At 37.4% G+C, this 13162-nt stretch overlaps 1 protein-coding gene across 2 annotated transcripts in view; it reads right to left on the bottom strand.

The window, feature by feature from the left end:
• Positions 1-13162, bottom strand: part of SUCLG2 (succinate-CoA ligase GDP-forming beta subunit) — a 119468-nt gene that overhangs the window by 48658 nt on the left and 57648 nt on the right. For both annotated transcript variants that reach the window (XM_017839168.1, XM_017839167.1), the window contains 5 exons: positions 10311-10463; positions 9247-9336; positions 6748-6844; positions 2083-2244; positions 507-649 (listed from right to left, as the gene is read on the bottom strand). In XM_017839168.1, coding sequence (XP_017694657.1) covers positions 507-649; positions 2083-2244; positions 6748-6844; positions 9247-9336; positions 10311-10463 — 645 coding nt within the window. The remainder of the gene's footprint in view (positions 1-506; positions 650-2082; positions 2245-6747; positions 6845-9246; positions 9337-10310; positions 10464-13162) is intronic.

Genomic DNA, 13162 nt, shown 5'->3' on the forward strand with positions numbered 1-13162 from the left:
GAATGACATTTTAAGTATCTAAAACTCACAAATTCCATTTTAGGAATGAGATGTTCCAAGTACTACACTGCTAGGAATGACATTTTAAGTATCTAAAACTCACAAATTCCATTTTAGGAATGAGATGTTCCAAGTTCAACCACTGCTAGGAATGACATTTTAAGTATCTAAAACTCACAAATTCCATTTTAGGAATGAGATGTTCCAAGTTCAACACTTCAGTGCCCAGCATTGCCACCCTGGCACTTTGGTGTTGAACTGCCTTGAAAAAATTCCCATTCACGACTGACCAGCAAACAAAAACTGAATCAGGAGCCAGTAAGTCATTCTAGTGCTTCACATTGAAATACTTTTCCTCCCAGATCACCCTTTTGGTAACTCATCCTCAGTTTTCACACCATTATCTGTATTTTTCACTATTCATAGTCCTATAGCAGGGCTTCTATGGTCCTACACAGCTGTACTGCTGCACGAGGAAGCTTCTGGTCCAAACCCAACATTTTTACCTTTGGATCTGTTGTCAGTAGCTTGAATGCTTGGTACACTTGTGCTTCTTTCACACCTCCACCAAGATCCAAGAAGTTGGCTGGCTTTCCACCATTCAGGGATATTATATCACATGTTGCCATGGCAAGTCCAGCTCCATTGACTGTAATTGTAAACATCAAGTGCTTATTTTCCCCATGAAAGTACATAAGATTTGTGAAAAGGCTTAAAATGTGTCAGCACAACCACATAACATGGCTCAAAATGCTACATATCTATTTCTAAATATGCCAGTACCTATTCATATTCAAGGACATCCCACACAACAAATAATTAAAAATCTGGTGCAAACCCACCAACACTTGGGTTTCTCTAGGACTTAGATGTGCACCTTCCCCTAAGCATGTATGAAGACTGGGCTGGTAATTGGGGGAAATGCAAAACCTGCTGATTTTATTAAAAATAGAGACACAAAAACTTCTGGGAACAGTGATTGCATCATGAGACATGAAGGACAAATTGACTCCTTAAGCTCCCCTCCCAATACTCTGATAGCAGTAGATGATGCTTTGTATTACTGTAACATAGACAACTTGGTTTTGGGGAGAGATTTCAGACTGCCTTTTATTTTGCATTTGCATCAGTCTAGAAGCATTACCATGGGCAGGAACATCCTCTAAACTAGGAAAAGTAGATGAAAATTTTGTGTGCCCAGTAAGTTGCTCCTGCTGGACAAAGGCTCCCCAGTCACTTGGAATTCAAGAGCAATACCAAATACTAAAAAAATTCCATAGTGTTGCCAATTGTTGTTTGGGTTTTGGAGTCTTTTGGTTGATTTTGTTTTGTTTTGCTTTAAATTGAGGTTAAGGGTCTCACTGTGACTTACTGAATCAACTGCAACACATTGCTAGAATCTTCTAGATTTGAGATTAGAGTACATATCTGAGCAATGTAAATGCATTTTCTCACTAAGCTGAGAAAAAACGTCTAATTCAATTAGATTAATAATGAAATGTTGTACTGGCTAAAAGAATTTCTACAAAATAAAAATTGTGTAGAGTATAGCAGACTTTTTTACTTATCTCTTCTAAACAGCAGAGTAATTTCTGTTCTAAGGAACTTCAGGAAATAAAAAAACTGTCATTTTCCTTTTAATAGCCAAGCAGATTCTTTAGCAGCTTTCCTTAAAGAGAAATGGAGTTCACTATTCAATTTTAAGTGGGAATGTCATGTTTATACACACATACTTTTGCAGTGTCTTAAGTACCACAGTCTCATTTTTGAAAATTAACGATTGATTCTTGATGACTTTTCTTGTTTTAATTGCTCGAAAGATCAATTGCATCAGCTTAAAAATTCAGGCTTCTTCTTTAGCCTGACACCACTCATGTCCTGCCTGTCTGCTGTGGCCATCATCACAGTAACAACACAATTTTAGCTTCATTCCTGCAAGAACTTGGGGAAGGACAGAAAACCTCAGCAAAACAGACTGAAATACTGTCAAGGGTGGACTGAATGTCAGAATGTAAACAAAGTTTATACACTGAACAAATATGAATTTGTCTTCAAATGTCTTTTGGATGTATTTGTTCTTACCAAAGCAAGCAATGTTTCCATCCAGTCCTATGTATTTCAAATCATATTTGGCAGCTTCGTTCTCTATGGGCTCATTTTCAGACTTGTCATCCATGGCAAATATTTCTTTTTGTCTGAATTCTGCATTGTCATCAAAGTTTATCTTGGCATCAAAGCAAACAACTACAGGAGAAAATAAAACAACATGAAGGCATTTAGAGTTTACAGTTAGTCAGAGCTTCTGAAATATTATGGCTACTGCAGCAGGGAGGGGGAGAGGGTTGCTTTGGGAATGATGGTGCCTCCAACATATGATCAGCTGAAGTTCATTGTGTCCAGCAGCAAAGGGCAGGTTTCCCTTAAATTCTCTACTGAGAACACATTATTTCATTAAAGATCTCAAACAAGATGAAGCCAACATACGTTAAAAATGACTACTTTTAAATCAAGAAAGTTTAAAAAGTAAATACAAAACTTCTCATCAATATCAACACCCACTATGGTTGTAAAAACAAATCAAGATGCAGCTAAACCTGACTATATTAAGTAACAGATAAAAGTCTGGCTAGCAGCTGGAATATTCACATAAACACACCAGTAACAGAAATGCCTGTAGAGTGTTATTTGCCCATTTACTGACTCATTATTTCTATGGGTTTGCATAAGCAAACACCTCATTAGATTAAAATGTTGTAAGTAAATGTAACACTATATATTTATCATGTTACTATTTAAGTAATTTCCCTTGTACTATACCCAAATTAAAATTACTCAGTTAAGTATAATTGATTTGTTAAGGCAAACCAATCAGATTTAAGTGCCTTTAAATGCTGCATCCAATAGTTTTTCTATCTGCTGGTTTTTTATTCATATTGCCATTGAAACACGTAGATGGTACATGTGAACGTGTTCATGAGCACTGTACACATCTGGAGGTCAATTACAATTAAAAAGATAATTTTAGTCTTTCAAAACGTTTACACAAATAGGAGAGTTGTAACTCTATGTCTTGATTTCTATTGGGTTTCTTGTTTTGTTTTTTTTCGATGTTGATGTGGTTTTGGTTTTTATTTTTTTAATATCTGAGTTGTAACTGATAGCAGATTAAATGAAAACAGTATCAAATTTCATTGCAGTGATTGCAGTTTCAGAAAACTGTTCATGAGTGTGTGTAACAAATCTCTTGGAAGAGTCTAGATTTCACCTGGTCAATCATCATGTGGGAATGTGCCAAAAGCAGAAATACCTGCAGTTCATCATTTGCTTCTACTGTACTAGAGCTGCTTCAATTTTATTTTTTTTAGCAATGAACTAAGACTATTTTTTTTCTTCAAGCTTTCAGTTCCTTAAATTGCAAAAACAACTGAAAGCTAGAGTACAACTGCAGTTTCAGAGCTCTGTTTAAACACGAACATCCTCGATGTCACACTAATAGAAACTCATTTCTACAGAACACTCATCTTTAACAAAGGCCATGCTGTACAAAGTAGCTGCAAAAACATGTATTAATATTTATCAAACCATTTTCACCATCAAAAGCACATTGTTACATGCATGATGGATTATACAAATGGATTTTTCTTCTAAACAAATATCAAAGAAAGCTCCAACAGTTATATTCATGAAGTACTTGTGTTGTTATTGCTAGTGGTGTAGGATTTTTGTCATCTACAAATTCAACAGTTTACACTGAGAGCAAACAAAACAAAACAAAAAAAACCCAAAAATGGGCATAACAGGAATCTGACCCACTACTGTTGACAAAGAATTTGCTACAAAATTAAACAAATACATAAACCAATGTATCTCCTAATGGAAATTCACACAAGTGAAAAACACAAAACACAGCAAGAAATAAATCCATCTTATCCATTACTTTGACAGGAATAATGGTCTTCATACAGAGACTTGTATTTTATCATTAGAAATAACTGCATTAAGCTACTCAAATGTTCTTCCATTTGTTTCATCTTTAGTCTTCTTAAAGACATTTCAGATGGAGAAACTGCTAGCAAAAAAGAAATAAGCACAGGAAGACTCCTGTGCATGTCTGCTGGTAAGATGGCTTTCACAGCTTGGAACCCACTCTGTTTCTGCTCCTCAGCTTCCTGGATGCAAAACACACACGGAAAAGCCTCAGAGAAAAGAGCATAAAAACTCCTACCATCCCTCAAATTAAGCCCTTCTCACTAAATATGCACAGCCACTCCAGAAAAGCCAACTTGGTAACTTATCCAAATGATAATTTCCATAGTGACACCTCATAGTGCTCCAGCAAGGATGCAAAGTTAGTACCACCATGGTTCCTTAGGACCTTTAAGGACCATATTTGGTTTCCTCTCATTTCAAACTATCCTCTCCTTCACTTGCCTCTACTTGTCTCCTTCACTTGCCCCTACCAATTTCCCCTCTCAGTACCCACCAAATATGTCTTCAGCACCTCAGTGATGCCCCTGTCATGTTACCTGTCAGTGCTGCCTCTTCCATTCTCACTTCATCCTCAGTGTCCACTCACCAACACCCAAGACATACTTAAAGGTCTTCTTCTTGTCTGAGGGGGATGTAAGGACTGAACTGGGGTTCTGTCCCTTGCTCTGCCAAAATAACAGAACTGCAAAGTGCTTCTCTCCCAGACAACCAAGCTAGTCTTGAGCTAGTGAGTGTGAACACCAGGGCAGCCAGACTGTGGCACAAAGAGCTCACCTTGAGCTTGTTTCTCTGCCTGACTTTAGACAATTGTCATAGACTGTGTCCCAATTTCTGCCACCTAACCAAGCAAAAGGACTCCTGGGTGCCTTCCATACTGCCCTGTAGTGTTAAGGTACCTTGGTCAACTATTCTGCTACAAAAATGATTCCGACAAGTTTTGAGAAAAGAAATTTTGCTTTTATAGTATCAGTGGTCTTGAACCAACAAAATACACCTGGTGAGTCTATCAGTTAGGAGACAGACATACCTATGGATTTGTTTCGAGATTAACATCATATTCTGCAGGAATGTTCCAGCAGCTCTCATTTCACCTATTTGAGAGATCCCATTCATTTTCAAAAGGTCACAAGTGTCATGTACTGCACATTGCCAGACCAGGAAAAATCCAGACTGTTCCTTTCACAAGGTCTTATTTCATTGTTGGGCTTTCACTTCACTGTGCAACAGAAAGTGAAAAGGTCCTTCTCACCTCATTCCCAACTGATTTTAATGGATCTATTTAAACAGAGGGGGAAAAGAGCAGTCTGATGGGTTCTGAAGGCAAATTTTCCATTTAAAATTGAGCTCATCAGAACAACTCAGGTCAACAGCAGGGCTTTGTGTTCCTCTCCCCAATATACATTTCACAAATTGCACAAGAACCAACGAACCCAGAACTAGCTGCTAAGAACTTGAGTTGTATTTATTGAGCTGAGTGAGGTTTGCAATGCAGAAACTGCTGATTTAATGTGTATGTTATTATGGTACCTCAAATGAGCTGGAAAACTGAGCACACAGTGCTGTGAATGATCCTCAAATAGAAGTAGTTTTGGTGGAAATCATTCCATGAGGTAAACTCTGTGCACAGAGCTGAAGGATTCTGGTGTCAAGAACACCAAAAAACTCCACAAACCAAACAGGAATTTGAAGAAAGTCTGTTATTAAAGAAGAATTCATGCCTTTAAGCCATAAATATGTTCTTCTAGCTTGGTTTAACCTGAAAACAGCTTATTATGTACAAAAAGACCTGCCGATACATTTGATCATTTCTGCCACTGTCTCTGAATTATTGTGATATACTTCAATATTCCTTTTTTTTTTTTTAATATCACTTTACAGTAGGGCATTTAAATGTCCCAGAGCCTATTTTATAACAAAGAGCACCATCTTTTAAGATGCATTAATAAAGCTGGGTAGGGCAGGATTTGTTTTCCACCTTTTAGTGCTTTTCAGATTCTCTGGCAACTCTTTTGCAAGTGAAAGAGCGAGGTGGTAACTGTGATCCACCTGGATCAGCCCTATTCTACTTCAATATACCACAGGCATACTGATAGTTCCTCCCCTCCTCACCTCTGTCCAAGTTAATTGGACAAAAAGGACAAATGGAAGGAAAGGTTTCAGCTGGAAGACCAACTATGAAGTGAAAGGTAATCCAGCTCCTCATTTTTACCCTGTCCCTCAGTGCTGTAGTCATGGTGAAATCCGACCAGTGACCCTTTTTCCTCCCAAAGGGTGTAGCCAAGTGTCAGTTCCAGCTGAAATTTGTCCTGTGCTCTGATCAGCTGCAGAGTCATGCACTTAAAATCTTAAATTACCCATATATACAGGAACATAAATGAACGAGTTTCTTCGCACACAATCTCAGTAATTTTAGCAGCATTAACACAACCCCCCCTCCCCAAACAAAACCATTAAACAAAAAATACCCAAAACAAGACCAAGAAAACCTCAACTTTGTACAAGAGCAGAAGAGCAGGAAACGTTGCTGTTTCTCACCAAGCAGAACATGTAGAAGCCAATACTTTCAGTATTTGGATGAAAGAACAAAAGGTATTGAAATATAAAATCTGCCATGGGAATGTTTATGAATGTTGCTTAAATTACATTACAAAATGAAATTAATGCAAAGCTGCTGCTACATCCTTCTATGCAATTTAATTTATAGTTTGCATAAATAAAGAACTATAATGCATTCATTTGTTTCCTTCAATTTCTTACCTTGCCCTTCTGGAGTTTCACCAAAGGGATTCACTTCAACCTGAGTGGCATCAATTTTCAAGAAAAGATTATACAGCTTCTTAATTTGATCTGCTGCCTAAATTTGATCAAACGATTTACAATTACCACACAGAAAAATAAAAGTAAATGTTTTCAAGGCAAAGGTAAACCATTATAGATTATTTTTAATGCATTAAATTGCAAACTAGCTCTAGATAATTACTGCTTTTATTTCTGTTTTCTTAACCATATTCATAGTCTCTTAAATAGGTATAATGTAGCATTATGATACTGCATAACACTTAGTAAATGTGCACTTAAAGACTACATGAACTGGAGACTTTCTGCAAAATAAACATTACAATTACTATGACAAGTTTAATTTGGAAAGTGACTGTTGGGCACTAACAAAATGATGTATTCTCCAGTATGCTGAGATCTGAGTTGAATTCACGTTAATCAGACTACATTCAGAAACCACAAAGCAGTATGTGCCCATTAGTGACTTAGAAATAGGAAAATACCTGTTTCTCCTTCCTACCTCAATCTGCAATGTTTTCTTAAAGAACTTATACCCAAAGCATGCTTGTTTACTCATTGCTTGTTTCCTGTCATCGCTCACAATCTATCTCAGTGCCCAGCTGTGTGGCCAAAACTGACAACCAACTGCCAAATCTTTTGTTCTTATAACATTCTTCCACTAATAGAACAACTTGAAAACAGCAACATAAGTGTGCATAAAAAACCCCTTTGGTTCATTACACACTGACAACCTATTAGCTGAAATAAGTTTTCAGATGAAGTGCACTAATAAAGAAGCACTCAAATTTGTCCCCTCATTACTGATCAGCTAACTGAAGTACACAATCCAAAAATTTGGAACCTCTCCTAATAAGTGAATTAGAATAAAAACCCCAGAAGTCAGCTTTCTCCTACAATGTCAGTCACATGAAAGAAAAAATTACAACCGGAAAGACTCAAAACCAGACCCAGTTTTGCCCAGGGGGGTTGTGGACTCCCTATCCCTGGAAGTGCTGAAGGCCAGACTGGATGAGGCTTTGAGCAACATGGTCTAGTGGAAGGTGTCCCTGCCCATGGCAGGGGGGTTAGAAGAAAATGATCTTTAAGGTCTCTTCCAACCCAAACCATTCTGTGATTCTATGATATCTTTAAAGAGTTACAGTTGGGAAGCAGCATATAAATTGCTCAGGAAGCCTTCCCTGCTCAAAATTTACCAGTTGAAGCATTCTCAGTGGTTTTGACTTTAAACAAATTATCAGTTATAAATCTGCAGCAGTTTCCTTGGCACAAACACTGGGGTGGATACACTGCCCCAATACCATGAGTGAGGCTGTGTCAGCAGTGATGCTGGGGAGGAAGCTCCACCCTGCAACCCCCACTGACTCTGGGCAACCCGAAAAGCTCTTATTGCCACAGGAATCTGTTCTATTTGTACCAGACCACCAAAATCACTTCACTTTTATTATTAAAGGCTGCTCTATCTTTCAGCACCTCTCTGAATCAGGCAGCTTAATGTCAACACTTCTCTTTCTCAAGGTCTACAAGTGCTGAGCCTCTTCAAGGCAAAGCATAAAATCCCAACTTAGAACTAGTGAATACATAAGTAAATACTAGGATTTGTCTGAATAAAAGCTGTGTCCCTATGCCTCAGTAAATTCCTTTGAGTTGGCAGCATAAAGAAATGCATTCCTGCAGCATTATTTAAATGTGTTATTTAAAAGTCTATATATTGCTGTTAATTATTAAGTACCAGAACTCTTCAAGGGTTGAAAGGTTCTACATAATCATTCTTCCTCATTAGATATACAGCTAAATCTTCAAATGTGTGTTAATCAACCTAATGATTATGCATTTGTTAATTGCATGTTGGGATAGAAAATAATTAAAACTGCTGAATTAAAAATAAAGGAGTTTGAAAAAAATGACAGTTTGATACTACAGAAACAAAAACACGCCAAAGCAGATTAAGCGAGCTCTCTTCTCTGCAAAATGCTTCATAGAGGCAAAAACATATATTCAATATATTTATGTAGAAAAGAGGTACTGAAAAGACAACAAGCTGGCAGCCTTTTGGTTTTGAGTGGAAGGTTAAAAAAAAAAATCTAAAAGGCTTCAGTTACACAGCCAGATACACTTTTACTTCTCTCTATAAAGGGCCAATTTTCAAAAAAAACCTCTACCCATGTCATTCCCTGAGCTCCAATGGAATTCCAATGAAAGCAAAAGAATCCCACGTGGTCTAACAGCCTGTTGTCATCAATTGCTTCAAAGACTAGAGACTCTCACTTCAAAACAATAAGGACCTTATTTAAACTGCTAATGCCTGATGACAATTATATAGGTGCAATTTAGCATTTCAAATGTCAAAATGATCCTGATTTAATGGACACTTGGCCTTTTGTGCCTATTGGAAAGCATTTAACATATAGCTGGGCTAAAAAGTCTTCAGTCTAAACCAAGGGAGTAGAGCCAAGTTACCTGCTGTTGCAAAGGTCCTTGGAATCCCAAATTTTTTGCCATCTGCAAAGCCTGACGATCCTTTATGCCTTCAAAAATATCTATTTCCTCCTGCAACAATAACATGCATAAATATAACTAAATATTCAATCTGAATGGAGATTTAAAACTTCAAAAGGAAAACACTTAGTATACATTTGCAAATTAGTAATTAAAGCCTGGCTGTTTGCCAAGGCTCCCTGAGACTGAGGCTGTGGCAGCTGCCTATAGGGGATGTTATAATTACCACGCCGACTATGAAACGGTCCTTCCAAAAAAATATATAATTCTTCAGGGTGGCACACTGACAAGACAATGTGACACAAGTTTTCACTTTTAATTACTGTACAGATGGCGTTGACGAATATTTAGTCTGTTAATTTTTATGACATATTCTGGAATATTTTCAAGGCAATGAGTGTCACTGCCCAGTAATACTGTGAAGTTTATATAATTTTAAAATGCACATTAAATATTTTTACAATTTTTTGAATAATTACACTTGATTGTATCAATTATTTTCTCAGCTGAATAGCTTGTCTATTCATTATCTTGCCACAGTAACATAAAAAATACTTAAATGTAGTCATCGTTAAAAAAGTAATTACAACAGTTGTATTTCAGATGCAAAAGTCTTGCAGGTACAAAGAAATAATTAACAACTCTGTCAATTAGAGAAAAACAGCCACAGAAGCAATAACTATATTGGCACCAACCTACTTGTGAAAAAACCGTGTACCTTCCTGAGAGCAAAACTCACTCATAAAACATTTCAGATATAAAGTTTAACACATGACATAACAACCAGATTTACGCTCTTTTTCTAATTGAGTTGGAGACACAAACACTAATAAAATCAGATGTTAAACATGCTTCATCTACTAGATAACAAGTTTGATCCTGTATTCGATGAAACACAATTTTTATGGTTTTTACTGTCTTCTTTCCATACACAGAAGAATTAAAAATGGAAAGAGAAAGAGGGAAAAATATTCTTTTGGATAACTGACATGGAAAATTTTTAGTGTAAAACATCATTTCAATACCTTAAAGATAAGTTCTGGGCTAGTTACTGCAACTTCTTCTATGTCCACACCACCCTGGGGACTGCCAACCATGACAGGTCCATTGCAGGCTCTGTCCATCAGAATTGCAAAGTATGTTTCCCTGGAAATATCCAGTGCTTCTGCAACCATCACCTAAAAGTGAATACAGGGAAGAAAAAAAAAAAACATCAACACTTCTGATGGGTCCTTCTGCATTGCCTTAAAATGCAGCAGTTTGACACTTGCTATCCCGAAAAGAAACGTTTGTTTCATGGCTTTTACAAGGTATTACAACCCAGCCACCTTTTTCCCCAAGAAATCCTCTCTCCCTAAATAAGAGACTCCTCTGGTGCTGCTGTTCTTCACTGGGGCATGCAGCAAGCAGTGTAAATGTAATTGTTGGGGTTTTTCCAAGAAAAGAATCAGAGCTGCTGCCGAGCCCATAAGGCAGACATATTCAATTATTACATTACTCTATATTACATTTTTATCCCCAAAAAGCACTTTAATGTGCTGCCTCAAGAAAAACTTGCCTCACAAGGGACTCAGTTTGCAAATCACATGGATGTAAGGGTGGGCACATTGGCCTTCAGCTGCACCTCACCAGTAGCGCTGCACCTCACCAGTAGCACTGTTCCTCACCAGTAAATCCTCAGGCTTAAGTTCTCTCCCTCATTCTGACAGAAGACCACCCAACCCTTAAAATCCTGAATTCTTGCCCTAAGTATTTCCTAAGAAAATGGGTTTACAGATAATTCTGTCATCCAGCTTTTTACTTTCAACATAGAGAGTCAAGCGGATGTGTGTCCTTCAGATGCTGGCACAATCTAGAAACATAGAAATTTATTTTTCAAAAAAATGCTACTAGTTTCTATTTATTAGATATAAGCTACAGAGCCCTTTTGTACCAGTATCTGACAGATACCTCAGCACACAACAAAACAGACGATTCAAATCCTACATGTGTGGAATCTACAAGTACTCACATTAAAATTGGGGGAAATTGGCCCATATAAAGTCTTTGCTAAAACTTTTTCACTCCTCACAAAAAAATTACAAAGTCCTTGCCATGTTAGTATTGCAATAACTGTAACTTCCTCTTCATCTGAACTGTCAGCTTTTTCAATAGTTTAACAACAGCCAATGAAGTAATTTCAGAGATTAAGTAGTTATACACCTGGTCAAGGACTCACAAACTATGTTTTGATATAAGAATACTAAATTCCCCCAGTTATTCTTCATTTTAAGAAAAAATCTGCATATGACCATTATTAATTCTTCCTTGTGATCATGACAGGTGTCATAAAGACTGCAGTTCTGCTCCACATTACATTTTTCCTTTTCAACCTGAAAGTGAATCAGCCACCTCTGCTTTAATCAGCCTTACAGCTTCTTCTGATGATCATCAACTATATTCTTCCTTAACAGAGCTACTATTTCCCATCTTTCAAGGGAACTGGTAGAAATTAGGAAAATCACTTCCCCAATATTAATATAATTAGGAAGGATTAAGTGGCAACATCTTTCTAACACGGTCTGTTTATGAAGTGACAGTTTTGAACGACGACTGCGGACAAAGATCCTCACTGAATGAAACATCAGGTGAAATTCATTCTAACAGTCAGCAGATCTGAGACCTGCAGCCTTAAAACTCTGCCTGCCCGGCAAGAGGTGTTCCATCAAATGAGTATTCCTGGGGTTTTCATAGTTCAAGGGCTATAAACAAGAAAGATGCACTATACTTTCACCCAAGTCGTTTCTTTGACATTCTATTCCAGCGCACATAAGAAGGAATGTACTTACCTTCTGCCAGGCTGTGTGTTATTGGAGAACAGGGGGCAAAAAAAGTAAGAGACAAGGAATTAAATAAAGCCCTCTGTGCTCAGAATGGAAGGAAAGATGAAATTTCTTTATGGTTTTTTTGACTTGGAAGAAACTTGCTTTATAGTAATTTTGTTTCCTTCTACTTTTACCTCACTTTATTCATACAACAGAGAGGGATGTAAAGGAATAGTTCAAATAAGCGACTGTTCAAAAGAAAACTAAAGAAAACGAGGGTGAAGGAGAGAACTAAAAATGCAGAAAACTACTGTTCTACTTAAAAGTATCTGCCTATTTTAGATTACTACAGAGGGATGCTAAAAGCCAACTTCAGAGACACAGCTTGGCTACTTGCCAAGATTTGTCAAATTAACAAGCAAAGACAGGGAAAGCATCCTTGATTTGCTACTATTTTTACCTGCATCCATGTTTTCACCTTCTGACATATCCTGCATCAATGTATCTGAAAAATGTGAGTGAGTTGCTTTAGACATAGGTCAAATAAAACCAAGCGCCCTCCTGGGTCTTGTTGGAGCAGCTCAGTTTCCACAGAGCTCAGGGTCAGGGCCAGACTCAGGATGGAAGTCCACTCAACGAGTCTTGAGTAATACATTTGCAGGTACAGCAGGTGGGACTTACATTATTAAATCAGGTATCTTCAACTGCTACTTCCAACTGGAGTGATTGTCCTCACTGTTGCTAATTAACCACATCAACATCGTCAGATACTTCTCTGTCTTAATTCACAAAACTATTGAGAATCTAATTTGTAGTAGGCAACCTCAGAGCAAAAATTGTCAGACTGTACAATACCTCTCATTTCTCCCAACAAAAAAAACTTTCCTTCACCATCCTCCCTCTTTGCTGCAGAGCAAAGTCAGGGAATTCAGCATTCAAGGTCTTTAAATATTATTGAAGTCTACCCATCATTCACACAACAAAACTAATGCAAACACATCAATGAACAGTTAAGAATAATGAAATTGAATCTACAGATTGTTGACTCTCTGTCTGGTTTGCTTTTGATAAAG

The sequence above is a fragment of the Lepidothrix coronata genome, unplaced genomic scaffold (genome assembly GCF_001604755.1).
Source record: "Lepidothrix coronata isolate B3197 unplaced genomic scaffold, Lepidothrix_coronata-1.0 Scaffold381, whole genome shotgun sequence".
Classification (NCBI taxonomy): domain Eukaryota; kingdom Metazoa; phylum Chordata; class Aves; order Passeriformes; family Pipridae; genus Lepidothrix; species Lepidothrix coronata.